At 42.0% G+C, this 14,687-nt stretch overlaps 1 protein-coding gene across 1 annotated transcript; it reads left to right on the top strand.

Moving 5' to 3' along the window:
• Positions 1-3,092: 3,092 nt before the first annotated feature.
• CCDC190 (coiled-coil domain containing 190) lies at positions 3,093-8,931 on the top strand. The gene is given in 4 exon segments (XM_065899930.1): positions 3,093-3,174; positions 3,177-3,278; positions 8,035-8,158; positions 8,439-8,931. Coding segments are annotated over 4 exon segments (801 nt in total).
• Positions 8,932-14,687: the final 5,756 nt, after the last annotated feature.

The raw sequence follows: 14,687 nt of genomic DNA, 5'->3' as shown, positions 1-14,687 counted from the left end.
GTCATGTTCCATATGGTCCTGCCGTGCTCTGCTCTTAAGATGTGTTGTTTTCATGAGAAAGTTCACCTTCAATCAGATCCCTTCTATCACTACTCGCTCTGGCCCTGCCTGTGATTCTATGCCTGCTCAGAGTGAAGTATTACCTTATTTGACCTAGAGTCTTCCAAGGACAATGCCATGGTTTCTCCCCCCTTATATAACCTCTGTGCTCCTTCACATGGAGCCAAGAAACTGCTAAAAGTTCCTCTTTGGCTCACTTGAAGGGCTAACGGGAGCTAGGATGGGTTTGGCCACCATTCCTTTCCCAGGCTCACACACTAAGGCTCGTTCTTGCCCTTCAACCTTGAGTTATTTCTGCAAGCCTGCCCTCCTCAGCTGTCTCTCAAGATAACATGGAGTAACCAAGATTTTCTAAGAAATCCCTCACTATGATCAGCTCTGGTGGCAACAAAGGGTTGGAGTGGGGGCTGATCTGTGGTTCTGTAGTTCATCAAGTCTCCAGCTGGGGAGTGAGGTGTAAGTCTTTCCTTGTGTACGCACCCCATTCTCTATGATGATTTTCCTGGAACTCCATTCCTATCATTTAAATTCTGGAGGTGAGAGAATTACCTCATGAGAAAGGATGGGAAAGATATTACCTCCCACTGAGAGAATAATGGATTTCCCTCTCCCTCTCCCCAGTAATCTCCTTATAACAACTTATTTGCTAGGTGATGATTATGAGTAATAGGGTCTGTTTAGCTGCCTCTCAGTAAGCTCTGGGGGAATTAATAGGCCACAGTGTTGGCAGTTCTTTTTAGACTGTGGCACATTAATGCCTCTTGTTTTCAGAGGAAGCCCTCAGGCAACAAGAAAAATCCCACTTAATGTCTTGTTCCATAACCAGTAGTTCAACTGGCCTTCTACCGTAGAGTCCAATATATGATCACAAAAGTCGATTTAAATTTCACTTTGCCTGTTTCTGTTGTGACAACTTTGAAAATCTTAACTAAGCGCTGAAGTACACAAGACATGGATAGAAGCCTGGGGAAAGTCAGTACAGTGGGCAATAATACAAAATAAACAAATTACTCTCCTGCACAAAATGTGTACAATCTGACAACAAAAAACAGGGTACCTTCTTTTGGAACCTGATCTGGTTTCCAAGAAGTAGGACTGGGCATTGTGAGGAGAGTGGGGAGTAGTATGGCAAAAGAGGGAAAAGAGGAGAAGTGGGTGGGGAAAGAGAGGGATAGAGAGAGACTGAGAACACAGTAAGACACTCCTTGCTTTCATTCTTGGCTCCCATGGACACAGCTGAGAAGGGGCACTGTGGGCCCCTTGAGGGGAGGGCTGGAGGCTGGCAGCCTCCCTTAACTCACAGAGCTATTTCAAGCTCTGGGATTGGTGCCCACACCCAGGGAGTTAGCATTCCTGACGGGGGAGGTGGCATGGAAGAGAGCTTTCAAGTGTATTCAACACTCTCCCTCTCAACCCTCTCCAAAAGTCTCTCTATCTCCCACCTCCCCAACACCGAGCTCCTAAAATTTACTGAAGAAAAACAAACACATTAATCCAGGCTCAACCTGGCATAGCAAAAGAAGCAGGCAACATTCTCAGCAAACCCTGGATTTGTAGGTAAGTGCTACTCACCACGTTCTTTAATAAAAGTTTAGTCTACGCTTTAGAGTAAAAGCTGTCTTAAAATTTCTTTCCTGTGTCCTGACCTTATCCTCCCTTTTAATGCTAAGCTTTTTCCTGTGTTATTATCACCAAAGCTTTATTCATAGCAATCCATTTATATCCCAGCCACATATTGTGCTCTTAGCTCTGCATATTGTGAGGGACACAAAGAGGAGGAAAGATGTGTCCCTGCCTGTTAGTGCAACAGAGCTCAGAGGAGGAAGATGGGCGAGGGTGGGAAGAGGAACCACTTTCCAATCCAAGCGGTTTCACCAGAGCTGCCCAGACTACTTGTTCTGGATACCTGTACTATTTTGTGACCAACAGATCCCACTCTTCCCACTCTTTGAAATATTGATTGTTCAGATTTGGCATGCACCATTAGACTCCAGCATCGTAAATCTGAAAGTTCCTTGAGAGCAGGAGCTGTGTTTCATTCACCACTACCCTCAGCCCTCAGCATAGCACCTGCCACATGGTAGGATTGCAGGCTGCATGGACCCTCGCGTTCATGAATTAATGAACTGAAAGGGCTCCAGAATGGCTCTGTCCTAAGTCCCCAAATCCTCTCCAGGCCCATGAGCAGGTTTTTGGGGAAACTTTAAAGAACTTAAAGAACAGTAGAAGAGACTTATCTCACAGGGAGAATAATGCCTTATATATGTAAAGTGTTTTTATTATTTTTGCCCCAAAAGTTATTCATGTAGTTTTCACTGATCTTTATAGCAACCTGATTGAGGATTTTGTAGGGAACCTATCGTCTATTTTATTGGCAAGGAGACTGAGGCTCAGAGGAATGACTCTGTCCTCAATACTTCTGTGTGACTCTGGAAAATCATGTTACTATAGGGCTGATAAATGGAATATTGCCTGCCATAGATGTCACAGTCATCAGCGATTGCAGACACAGCCGATGGTGAGCTGGTGAGCCCTGAGGATACTGGCCCCAGATAAGCTGGGGTGTATATCAAAGGAATGATTTCAGTGAGCCCAGACTCTTGTATCTTCCCATACATAGAAAAACACTAAGTTCCTTAACTTGGGATGTCTAGGTTTCTTTTATTAGCAGTAATCTTTTGTTCCTACTACCTGACCTTTGTTGCAAACTTCTACAAATCCTAGCTCCCCCCTCACCTCCTCAGAGCAGTTTTCTCAGGGTTACTTGAGATGATGCCTCCCGAGCTTGAAGTCCTAAAAATTCCTGCCAAATAAAACATAATTCTTAACTTTTAGGTTGTGAATAATATTTTAGTCAGCAGGGCAAAGTTTTCTAATAGTGTGATTTCGTCTGAGTAGGCAGCTGTGGATTCAGAAAAACACAGGATTCAAACATTGATCTTCCAGTTAAAAGTCAGGGGTCAGGTTCCCCGTTTTGCTTTATCAGGTCTGTCATGGTGCCTGGGAGAATCTTGTTCTATTGTCTCTAGACCATGAAGAGGATGGAGAGGCACATGGTCAGGGGACCACTACAGAAGCACTTTGATTTGGAGAGGGAGAACGCCAAGCAGGCTGAAGCCAAAGACTGAAGAGACTAGAGGATATCTGCCTATACCATGTGAAGTTGTTGACCAGGAAGCAGAGACGGCTCCAAAAAGAACTGTACAGGTTGCAGCAAGGTAAGCCTTCCAGGATGGGGAGAGGCAGAGCAGGGCAGCAAGCCAGCAGCTGGTTAAGGAAGAGTAACATCCCCTACCTCATGACGAGGGCCCTTTCAGAGATCTGGACACCAAGAAAGTGAAAACTTCTGATCTCAACTTGGATTTTAGGCTGCCCACCCATCCGTGTCCCTCTCTCCCTCAATTACACAGCTCCCTGGAGCAGCCCACATGCAAACCTTCTTGAGCTAACACTTCTCAGGCTCCCAGTCTTTCAAATGAGCTCTCTCTGGCTTAAAGCCTTAGTGTTCTACTTTCTTATATCTGGGTTGATTTGGTTTCACTTCTTTCCTATGCCTAGTCAACAAGCATTCATTGAGTAACTATTAATGTGCAAGTCGTCTTATGAAAAGGAAGTAAACCAAAAAAACTTCCCTGGGATTGGCGACCGTAGAGAATTGTGTAACGATGGCTGACCTCTGATAGGGCTGAGCAAGGAGCACTTGGCTGTTTTCAACACTCACCAATATGAGAGTCAGGCCCTTCCTTTCTTCTGCAGAAAGTGAATTTGTCAACTACCCTCCTTGTACTCCAAAGTATATCCACACAAGAGCTTACAGATTTTGCTTAGATTAGAAAATTTTGCACAAGCGATCGTTGTGTATTGGTACTGAGATTTCTTTGTCTTCTTAAGCCAAAGGGCAAATATTTCTGTCATTTACCCAAAGAGGCCTCTTTACTCAGAAGCTGTGAGCTCATATCCTTTGTAATAATTCCCTCCCATAAAACCTTCTGTTGCCAAAGAATAATCCTTTCCAAATGTACACATCACTTAGAAGACTATCCAATGAACATAGACTATATAGTTAAGTAGTTATAACAAGAATAATACTACTAGCTTCATACACTCGTTTCTAGTTAGTAGCTACTGATTATCACAGAAGGAAGGGCTACACAATGCTATCCAGAATCTCAGACCTTCCAACGCTGTCTACACCATTCAGTAAAAAAAGAAGGAAATAAAACTGCCTGCTCAGTGATTCCATCTTCGTCCATTAAACCATGGTGGCTAAGAATACAGACTCTGGACCCAGATTGCCAGGGTTGAAATCCTGACTCTATCACTTACCAGCTGTGAGGCCTTGGGCAGCTTACTGGACCTGTCTCTGCCTCAGTTTTCTCCAAAGTAAAATGTAAATGATGTTTCCTACCTCATAAAGTCATTTGAGGATGCAGTGAGCACTTGAAACAGTACCTAAATGCAAAATAAGTGTTTGCTCTTATCAGTCAATCAATCCTGTAAAAGACTGTTACAGGATTAAAACTCTTCTGTTTTGTTGAAAGTTGCCATAGTTATACAGTTTGTAGAAACTAGTTCTATTTTTCCCATAACAAAATAATCATATGTTAATATTCAGCATAGAATGGATCTATCTCGGTTCTTCAAAACTATGGTCCCTTCTTACTTAAGGCAGGTGCAGGAGCCCTGAAAATGATGTAGCATGTTCAAGAGGAAAGCCAAGTATCACAATTGAATGTAAAATCATTTAGGTCTCCACAGGTAATAGGTGGACACAAGACCCTATAGTAATATCCAGGCATCTGGCCTAAGAATTATTTCTAGCCTCCAGCTTTGGGTTTTAAAGAGGAGAAACTGAGCAAATAACTGAACTTCCTTGTCTGTAATAAATGGTTCAACCAAACTAGAATGAAAGGTCACAGAATGGAAAAGAATCTTAGAAGCCATTTGGTTGAATCCCGCTTCAGTTCTCAAAAAGGATGCTGAAGACCAGATATCTACTCTCTCTGGGGTGTTCAGAAGACCAGGTCCGAGGGAGGTGGCTGTCCGTGATGACTAGAGAGTTTGCGTCAGGGACAGGTGGTATAAAAAGAGTCTGGACAAGGAGGCAGCAAACTTTAATTCAGGGGCCTCTGTCTCTATTTCCTTTAGAAAGTCACATCCTCTCTGAGCTTCAGACTTCTTGACAGTAAAACTAGGGACGAAGGAAGGAAACAACATGAATTAAGTGTCAGTATTTATCAGGCACTGTACTAGGTAATATATTCCCATGATTCACTTAATGAAATTATTATTGAGATTCAACTACAGGATACATGCCAGTTGGTGGAGTTTTTATTTTTTATAAATTTATTTATTTTACTTTTGGCTGCATTGGGTCTTCGTTGCTGCGAGTAGGCTTTCTCTAGTTGTGGCGAGCGGGGGCTACTCTTCGTTGTGGAGCACAGGCTCTAGGTGCACAGGCTTCAGTAGTTGTGGCTCGCAGGTTCTAGAGCACAGGCTCGGTAGTTGTGGCGCACGGGCTTAGTTGCTCAGCGGCATGTGGGATCTTCCCGGACCAGGGCTCGAACCCGTGTCCCCTGCATTGGCAGGCGGATTCTTAACCACTGTGTCACCAGGTGGATTGTTTAAAATGCATATTCCCAGTCTTCATCTGTAGAGATTTGGATCAGTAGGTTAGGAGTTAGGCTCAAAATCCACATTTTTAAATGAGCTGACACTAAGGCAGATTATTCTGGGACAGGTGTTTTGTGGGCCAGACTTTACAAAACCCCATTACAATATCTCAGATAGACACAGGAATGCAAATATGAAAAAACATGGTCTGTGCCCTCGAGATGCTCACATTTAAATTGGAAGTTAGCCATGCTTGCAAAAAATTATCACAGAAAATACTAATTGCTAAATTAGAGTTGTTTTCAAAGTAGAACAAGAGCATGGAAAGTTTCCTATGTCTATCAAAGGGGCTCAGGTGAGATGTCCCAAAAGAGGCAGTGTATGAGCAGAATCTTAGAAGAGGAAGAGAATGAAGATGGGTGGGGTAGGGGGGTGGGCAGCTTGTCACGAGGACACGTGGCAAGGCCACTCCTGGCAGTAGGAACGGTATGTACAAAGGCGCACACATGAGAATGATTTGCTACAGGTTGCTCAACCTGCAGGGGTGTAAGGGGTGACGAGAAGGTGTAGGTGAAATGTTTACAGACAAAGCAGTGTAGGCAGTGTCTCCAATCATGAATAGCTTCATAGGTCTTGCAAGAGTTTAAATCTCACCCTACAGGGTTTGGGAGTAGGGAGATTACATGTCCACGTGTGAGAAGGATTACTCAGCTGTAATGTTTAAGGTAGACCAGATAGGAGAATTCCAGAGTGTAGGCCAGGGTGTAAAGGCCTAAACTAGGGCATTGGCCAGGTGAAAAAAAATGAGTATCTTAAGATATTTAGAAAGTGAAATTACATCTTTTTTTCAACATCTTTATTGGAGTATAATTGCTTTACAATGGTATGTTAGTTTCTGTTTATATAACAAAGTGAATCAGCTGTACATATACATATATCCCCATATCTCCTCCCTCTTGCGTCTCCCTCCCACCCTCTCTATTCCACCCTTCTAGGTGGACACAAAGCATGGAGCTGATCTCCCTATGCCATGCGGCTGCTTCCCACCAAATTACATCTTAAGTGGACCAGCATTTCGAGATATTTAAATGGGGAATTGTCAGAGCTTTATGATTAATTATATGTTCAACGTAAAGAAAACCAGAGTCAAGAATATACTGCCTGGCACAAAGTAGGCACTCAAACATCCTTGTTAAGTTGGATAACTAGATGGACACACACACACACACACACACACACACACTCAAGAAGACAACAGAAGAAGAGCGACCCCAAAAGGACTATCTCTTGCCTTGACTACCTCACCAAGAAGTTATTTGATGAAAGAATATTGGGAGTTTAATGTAAATTCTAGGCCCTTTATCTGGTCATAAGTCCTCTGCCTGGTGCCTACTAACCCACGTAGATTTAGGGAACTCACTCCCATTACAGCAAACTAGTGCAAGACTTTCAACTCTAAGTGACCAACTCATGAGATGTCTTAAAAACAAACCGGGTCTTCTACAGCAGCTATGACTACAAGATGCTGAAACATTAACTCAAAGAGCAACAAACTCACTTACTCATGGTCGGCAATTGCAACTCTTGGCTCAGGTGGGTAGGAGGTCACATAATTGAGGTGAATGAAACAATAGGGCACCAGCTCTCTGTATCACTCACACCCAGTCATTTTCTTTTGAAAACACCATGCTTGCCAAATAAAACATTCAGACAAAACCTCCATGGGCCAAGTCCGTTTAAACCTCTGACCTTGGTGTTTCTAAATCCTCTTTCACATATTTGAGGTAAACATTGGGGAACTGCTTTAGGTTTTTCTGTTTCCATTCATCATGCCAGATCAGCCTATTTTGTAATGTGATCCAATGGTATTCATACACTCTTTCTCCGCCCAGAGAACTAGCGTCGATCATTCTTTTCCTTCTTCTGTTACTGTATTCGTTTTTTAGGGCTACCCTAACAAAGCACCACAAACTGGGTGGCTTGAGCAACAGAAGTGTCTTCTCACATTTCTGGAGGCTTGAAGTCCAAAATCAAGAGTCGGTTCCTTCTGAAGGCTGGGAAAGAAGGATCTGTTCCAGGCCACCCTCTTTGGCTTGTCGATGGCCATCTTCTTCCTGTGCCTCTTCCCATCACCTTCCCCCTATCTGAGTCTCTGTGTCCAAATTTCTCTTTATTATAAGGACACCAGTCATATTGGGCTAGGGCTCACCCTAATGACCTCATCTTAACTTGATTATCTCTGTAAAGGGCCTGTCTCCAAATAAGGTCACATTCTGAAGTACTGGGGATTAGGACGTCTACATATGACATTTGGGGAGGATACAATTCAACCCATAACACCTATTAATTAACTCAAAACAGATATCATCAAGAAAATGTTCTCCTCTTACTTTGAGAAGGGAAGTCAGAAGAGACCAGAAGATGTTCTTATGTTCTCATCACAGGGAGGACAGAAGCACAGGGTTCTACAGGCTAATAAATTTAGGTAAGAAAATGCTTACTAAACTCATGGATATGGCTTCTTCCCAAATGACCTCTTTACATCGTCCTCTCCCTGAGAAAGTGCTGCCTTTTTCTTCTTAAGGAAAGAGCCATTTCTCCACGTTGTTACCACCCATTCTCACCCTTCACGCTCTTCCCACCCACTTTATTACCTCACCTAATACCACACTGAAAGGGGCCATGGTCTAATAACTTGAAAATGCTAAATATGAGCCTCTTCATCTGTTTTCAGAGACCTTTCTTCTTTGTACCTCCTTTCCCAGAGCACTGACGACAAAGACGATACAAGAAATATACAAAACCAAGTCCCAGATGCCTCCTTTCCATCACACTGGTCCCAAGGACCCCATGAAAAGCAAAAGGCAGTCGCTATCTCAAAATCACAGAACTTCCCACTTTATAGAAGAGAAGCCGCAAGCCCAAGAGAAATATTCTATAAACCCACTGAAGGGCAAAGACTCCAACAAGGGCATCTCTCTTCTATGTCAAGATCAAGACGTCTCCACTCACACCCTAGACCAAGGCCCCAGTTCCAGCCCAGCTGGTGGTAGCAGAATGGCACACGGCGATGAGACCAGATCAAATGATGCCAACAAAAGGCCAGACCACACCACTGGGAAACAAATTCCCCTGAATCCCATGGAATGTGGAGGGAACTTCAAAGGCGAGCCCAAAACATCAACCTATTCAGAGTTGTTTGCAAAGGCCAGAAACACTCACTACCTCCGGCACCAGGTCCCTATACTTTTTTCTTAAAACCTAGGTTTTTGTCCTTTTATGGGAATACAATCTTTCACTGAATGAGCAATGTTAGCATGAAAAATGAAGGGAGAGATGAATCTTCCGAAACCATTTTAAGCAACGTACACACGTTGCTAATATCATCAAAATTATGAATCTACACTGATGTCTAGAGTTTTCCTGAAAGGTAAAATATTACGGATCCTGTTTACATTTGCCACCCTTTTCTTATAGGAGATTCTTATGGTGCCACCTGCTGGCCAAATGGCGTGGCTCTTCTGTTTGTTTTAATTTCACATATAAAGGTAAGAATAGAAACTCAATTGAAAATATGTACATAATATGGTCTATAAATAAAAACTCCTCTCCCACCACAGCTCTGTGCTCTTTTTTGAAGCCCTTTCCTTTCTGCTTTTATTTCCAGATAGCTCCATTTTGGTTTTCTCATTCCCACTTTCTTTTTTTCTAACATCTTTATTGGAGTATAATTGCTTTACAATGGTGTGTTAGTTTCTGCTTTATAACAAAGTGAATCAGCTATACATATACATGTATCCCCATATCTCCTCCCTCTTGCGTCTCTCTCCCACTCTCCCTCATTCCCACTTTCAACCTGCTCTTATCAAACTTTTTGGATGCTAAAAAATGAATAATGAACAGTTTATAAGAAATATGTCCCCTCTAACATTTTCTTCCAAGAAGCAAAGCAGTGAGGGAAAGCAGGTCAGGGGCAACAAAACTGACTGATGAATACCTAATTTATTTACACCATCCACGACTGTGCTGGCAGGAACAGGAACACCCAGGGTGGAGAAACTCCTTTGCAAACTTCCCAGTCCTTTATTGTGTGTTCTTTCTCCTTGTATATCTCCACTACAGTCACTCCTCAAGGGTGAGTTCTCAAAATGATTCACCCCACTTCTAAATGGGTCTTTTCTCTGTGCTGGCCATAACTTCAGAACAGGGTCATTGCCAAGGCAGCAAGGACCTGGCCTCATTCTAGTCCCCTCCTCCACTTGATTAATCGCCCCTGTTCCAAGTACACCTCAGTCTCATGAACTTGAGAAATAAGCATTCTGCACGCTCCTTCTTGTTATCCTGCTTGTATCTTCAGATATCTGATGGACCCAGATCTGCCTGTATCTCTAACTCCAAAATTTTATACATTCTATTTCAAATGACATTTCATGAATTGCAACAAAATTGTGCATTTACAAATCTTCTAACATCATAGATTTTATTCTTATCATTTAGTCTAATACATTTCCTTCTTCAATATGATGGATACAATACTTTTATTGATACAACTCAACACAACCAGAGGGAAAGCTGTTGCATGGGTCCTTGCTTGTCCTAACCCATTAAACTCTATAGAACAGTTTAAATCCTTAATCTTCACAAGCCACACTGAGCTCCAGGATAGCTCTCACCCAATCAGCTTAAAGTCATTCATTCATACCAGAGGTCTCATCTGGGGATAGACGTGCTCCCCAAAAGACATGTGATAATGTCCAGAGATATGTTTGGTTGTCACAACCCAGGTGAGGGGGGTAAAAGACCCTGACCTAGAGACAGTAGCACTGACATATATACACTACCAAATGTAAAATAGATAGCTAGTGGGAAACAGCTGCATAGCACAGGGAGATCGGCTTGGTGCTGTGTGACCACTTAGAGGGGTGGGATAAGGAGGGTTGGAGGGAGATGCAAGAGGGAGGGGATATGGGGATATATGTATACATATAGCTGATTCACTTTGTTATACAGCAGAAACTAACACAACATTGTAAAGCAATTATCCTCCAATAAAGACATAAAAAAAAAAGAAAAGAGAGAGAGAGCGAGATAAAATATAAAAGACCCTGACCTATAGACCATTGTATTAAACTTTGCAAAACCCTCTAAGGTAGGAAAATCAGTGAGATATTTCTCTCATTTTATAGGAAAGAAAAAATGAGGCTCACAATAAGTAAAATGACTCTCTCTATACCAGAATGTGAATGAGAAACAAAGGCCAGAATTCTGCTTTCCTGTATTATCCTTTTCTCTCAATGAGAAGGGGGGACAACACAATGTCCAATGGCTTATGCCCTCCTTTTCAGCTATGAAATACTTGTCAACCCTATAAATAAAAATCTTTAGCAATAAAAATTAGAAAGAAATGGTAAAAAGGAAAACTTCATACTTTGATTTTGAGGGAACGTGACTTTTTTTTTTACATTCATTCATTTATTCAAAGATGTATTGAGGAGAGACAATGTCTTCTCCATTTACTCCTACATGAGGAAAATCAGGTTTTCACCTCGTTACCTGAACCTATCCAATGGGGAGGGAATTCACTTTTCACCTGGAGGCAGAGGCTTCTGGGAACTCTGAGGTGGTGATAGCCTCTCACCCAGAGCCCCAACGTTCTGAAGACAACTGAGGGGGACCCTGAAGGTTCCCACGGTCCTCAGTGTGGAGTAAGATTGGGTAAGTTGCTACCAGTAACACTGGAGGGACCAACCCTTCTGAGGGTGAAACAGCCCTGAAGGCAAAGCCCAGGGCATCGTACTTGGGGGGAGAATTTTGCCTCCACACCAAAAGCACTAGGGCAGTTGAAGCCTAGATCCAGTTCAAACAGAAGTCAACAGCAGCATATCACCAACGACAGCCAGCATAGCAAGGAACCGCTGCCCAGAAGAGGGAAGACCAAGAGGTGTGAACTGTTGCCTGAGCCACTGCCTTCCCTCACCCCATCTGCATCCCTGGGGCATTGAGGGCAGAACGAGCGAGACAGAGGAGGCTGAGGCAAGCTGCAATAGAACAGGAGCTCACTGGGGTGGGGAAGATGGACTTTATACCAGACAAGGGTCATAAATAAAAATACCTGAATGTGGCTGAAAAAATATCAACCAGAAATAAAACTTTTAAAATGGAAATGACTGGAAGTTATTGGATCAGATTGAGATAGTATTAAACAAAGTTAGTAGCAGCTACTGGGAGAAAAATGAAACCCACCCCAGGTTTATACCTCACCAAGCTGAGATTTCTCAATCTAATCTATGTGGAGAGGCACTGTGCTAAGAAACATTAACTACAGTCACACCTCGGAGATATTTCAGTGTGGTTCCAGACCACCACAATAAATCAAATATCAAAATAAAGTGAGTCAGGACTTCCCTGGCAGTCCAGTGATTAAGGCTATGTACTTCCAATGCAGGGAGTGTGCGTTCGATCCCTGGTCTGGGAATGAAGATCCCACCTGCCGCATAGCGTGGCCAAAAAATTAAAAAAAAAAAAAGTTTAAAATAAAAGAACAAAATAAAGTGAGTCACACGAATTTTTCGGTTTCCCAGTGCATATAAAAGTTACATTTACTATATTGTAGTCTATTAAGTGTACAACAGCATTATGTCTAAAAAAACAATGTTCTAATTTCATTCTTTAACATGTAGCTGTCCACTTTTCCCAGCACCACTTATTGAAGAGGCTGTCTTTTCTCCACTGTATATTTTTGCCTCCTTTATCAAAGATAAGGTGACCATATGTGCGTGGGTTTATCTCTGGGCTTTCTATCCTGTTCCATTGATCTATCTTTCTGCTTTTGTGCCAGTACCATACTCTCTTGATTACTGTAGCCTTGTAGTGTAGTCTGAAGTCAGGGAGCCTGATTCCTCCAGCTCCATTTTTCTTTCTCAAGATTGCTTTGGCTATTTGGGGTCTTTTGTGCTTCCATACAAATTGTGAAATTTTTTGTTCTAGTTCTGTGAAAAATGCCAGTGGTAGTTTGATAGGGATTGCAATAAACCTGTACATTGCTTTGGGTAGTACAGTCATTTTCACATGGATTCTAATTCTAATTCTTCTAATCTAAGAACATGGCATATCTCTCCATCTGTTTGTATTTATCTTTAATTTTTTTTTTTTTTTTTTTTTTTTGCGGTATGCAGGCCTCTCACTGTTGTGGTCTCTCCCATTGTGGAGCACAGGCTCAGCAGCCATGGCTCAAGGGCCCAGCCGCTCCGCGGCATGTGGGATCTTCCCGGACTGGGGCACGAACCCGTGTCCCCTGCATCGGCAGGCAGACTCTCAACCCCTGCGCCACCAGGGAAGCCCCATGTTTAATTTCTTTCATCAGTGTCTTATAGTTTTCTGCATACAGGTCTGTTACATAGGCAGAACACTCTATGGTGTAAATCACAGCAATATCCTTTTTGATCTACCTCCTAGAGAAATGGAAATAAAAATAAACAAATGGGACCTAATGAAACTTCAAAGCTTTTGCACAGCAAAGGAAACCATAAACAAGACCAAAAGACAACCCTCAGAATGGGAGAAAATATTTGCCTATGAAGCAACTGAAAAAGGATTAATCTCCAAAATTTACAAGCAGCTCATGCAGCTCAATATCAAAAAAACAAACAACCCAATCCAAAAATGGGCAGAAGACCTAAACAGACATTTCTCCAAAGAAGATATACAGATGGCCAACAAACATATGCAAGGTTGCTCAACATTACTAATCATTATAGAAATGCAAATCAAAACTACAGTGAGATATCACCTCACACCAGTCAGAATGGCCATCATCAAAAGGTCTACAAACAATGAATGCTGGAGAGGGTGTGGAGAAAAGGGAACCCTCTTACACTGCTGGTGGGAATGTAAATTGATACAGTCATTATGGAGAACAGTATGGAGGTCCTTAAAATACTAAAAATAGAAATGCCATATGACTCAGCAATCCCACTACAGGGCATATACCCTGAGAAAACCATAATTCAAAAAGAGATATTTACCACAATGTTCATTGCAGCACTACTTACAATAGCCAGGACATGGAAGCAACCTAAGTGCCCATCAGCAGATGAATGGATAAAGATGTGTTGCATATATACAAAGGAATATTACTCTGCCATAAAAAGAAACAAATTGAGTGAGGTGGATGGACCTAGAGTCTGTCATACAGCGTGAAGTAAGTCAGAAAGAGAGAAACAAATACAGTATGCTAACACATATCTATGGAATCTAAAAAAAAAAAAAAAAGGTTCTGATGAACCTAGGAGCAGGACAAGGAGTAAGTAAAGATGCCGACGTAGAGAATGGACTTGAGGGCATGGGGAGGGGGAAGGGTAAGCTGGGACAAAGTGAGAGAGTAGCATTGACATTTATACACTACCAAATGTAAAACAGATAGCTAGTGGGAAGCAGCCGCATAGCACAGGGAGATCAGCTCGGTGCTTTGTGACCACCTACAGGGGTGGGATAGGGAGGGTGGTATGGATACGCAAAAGGGAGGGGATATGGGGATATATGTATACGTATAGCTGATTCATTTTGTTATACAGCAGAAACTAACACAACATTGTAAAGCAACTATACTCCAATAAAGACGTTAAATATATATATATATATATATATATATACTTGAAGCAAATAAAATATTATTAACCTCCAGAAAAATGTACATAACTTAAAAATACTTTATCGCTAAAAAAAAAGTCAAGGCTATTGTAATAGTAACATCATAGATCACCAATAACAGATCACCAAAACAAATATAATAATAATGAAAAAGTCTGAAATATCACGAGAATGCCAAAATGTGACACAGAGATAGGAAGTAAACAAATGAACCCATAGACTTGCTCAACGCAGAGTTGCCGCTAACTTTCAATTTGTAAAGATGCAATATCTGCAAAGCACAATAAAGTGAAACAATACAATGAGGTATATCTGTACAAGAATGCAAGTATTTATCATATGGTCCTCACCTCAAATATGGCTTG

The sequence above is a fragment of the Phocoena phocoena genome, chromosome 1 (assembly GCF_963924675.1).
Source record: "Phocoena phocoena chromosome 1, mPhoPho1.1, whole genome shotgun sequence".
NCBI lineage: Eukaryota > Metazoa > Chordata > Mammalia > Artiodactyla > Phocoenidae > Phocoena > Phocoena phocoena.
This window is presented reverse-complemented; position numbering and strand designations above follow the sequence as displayed.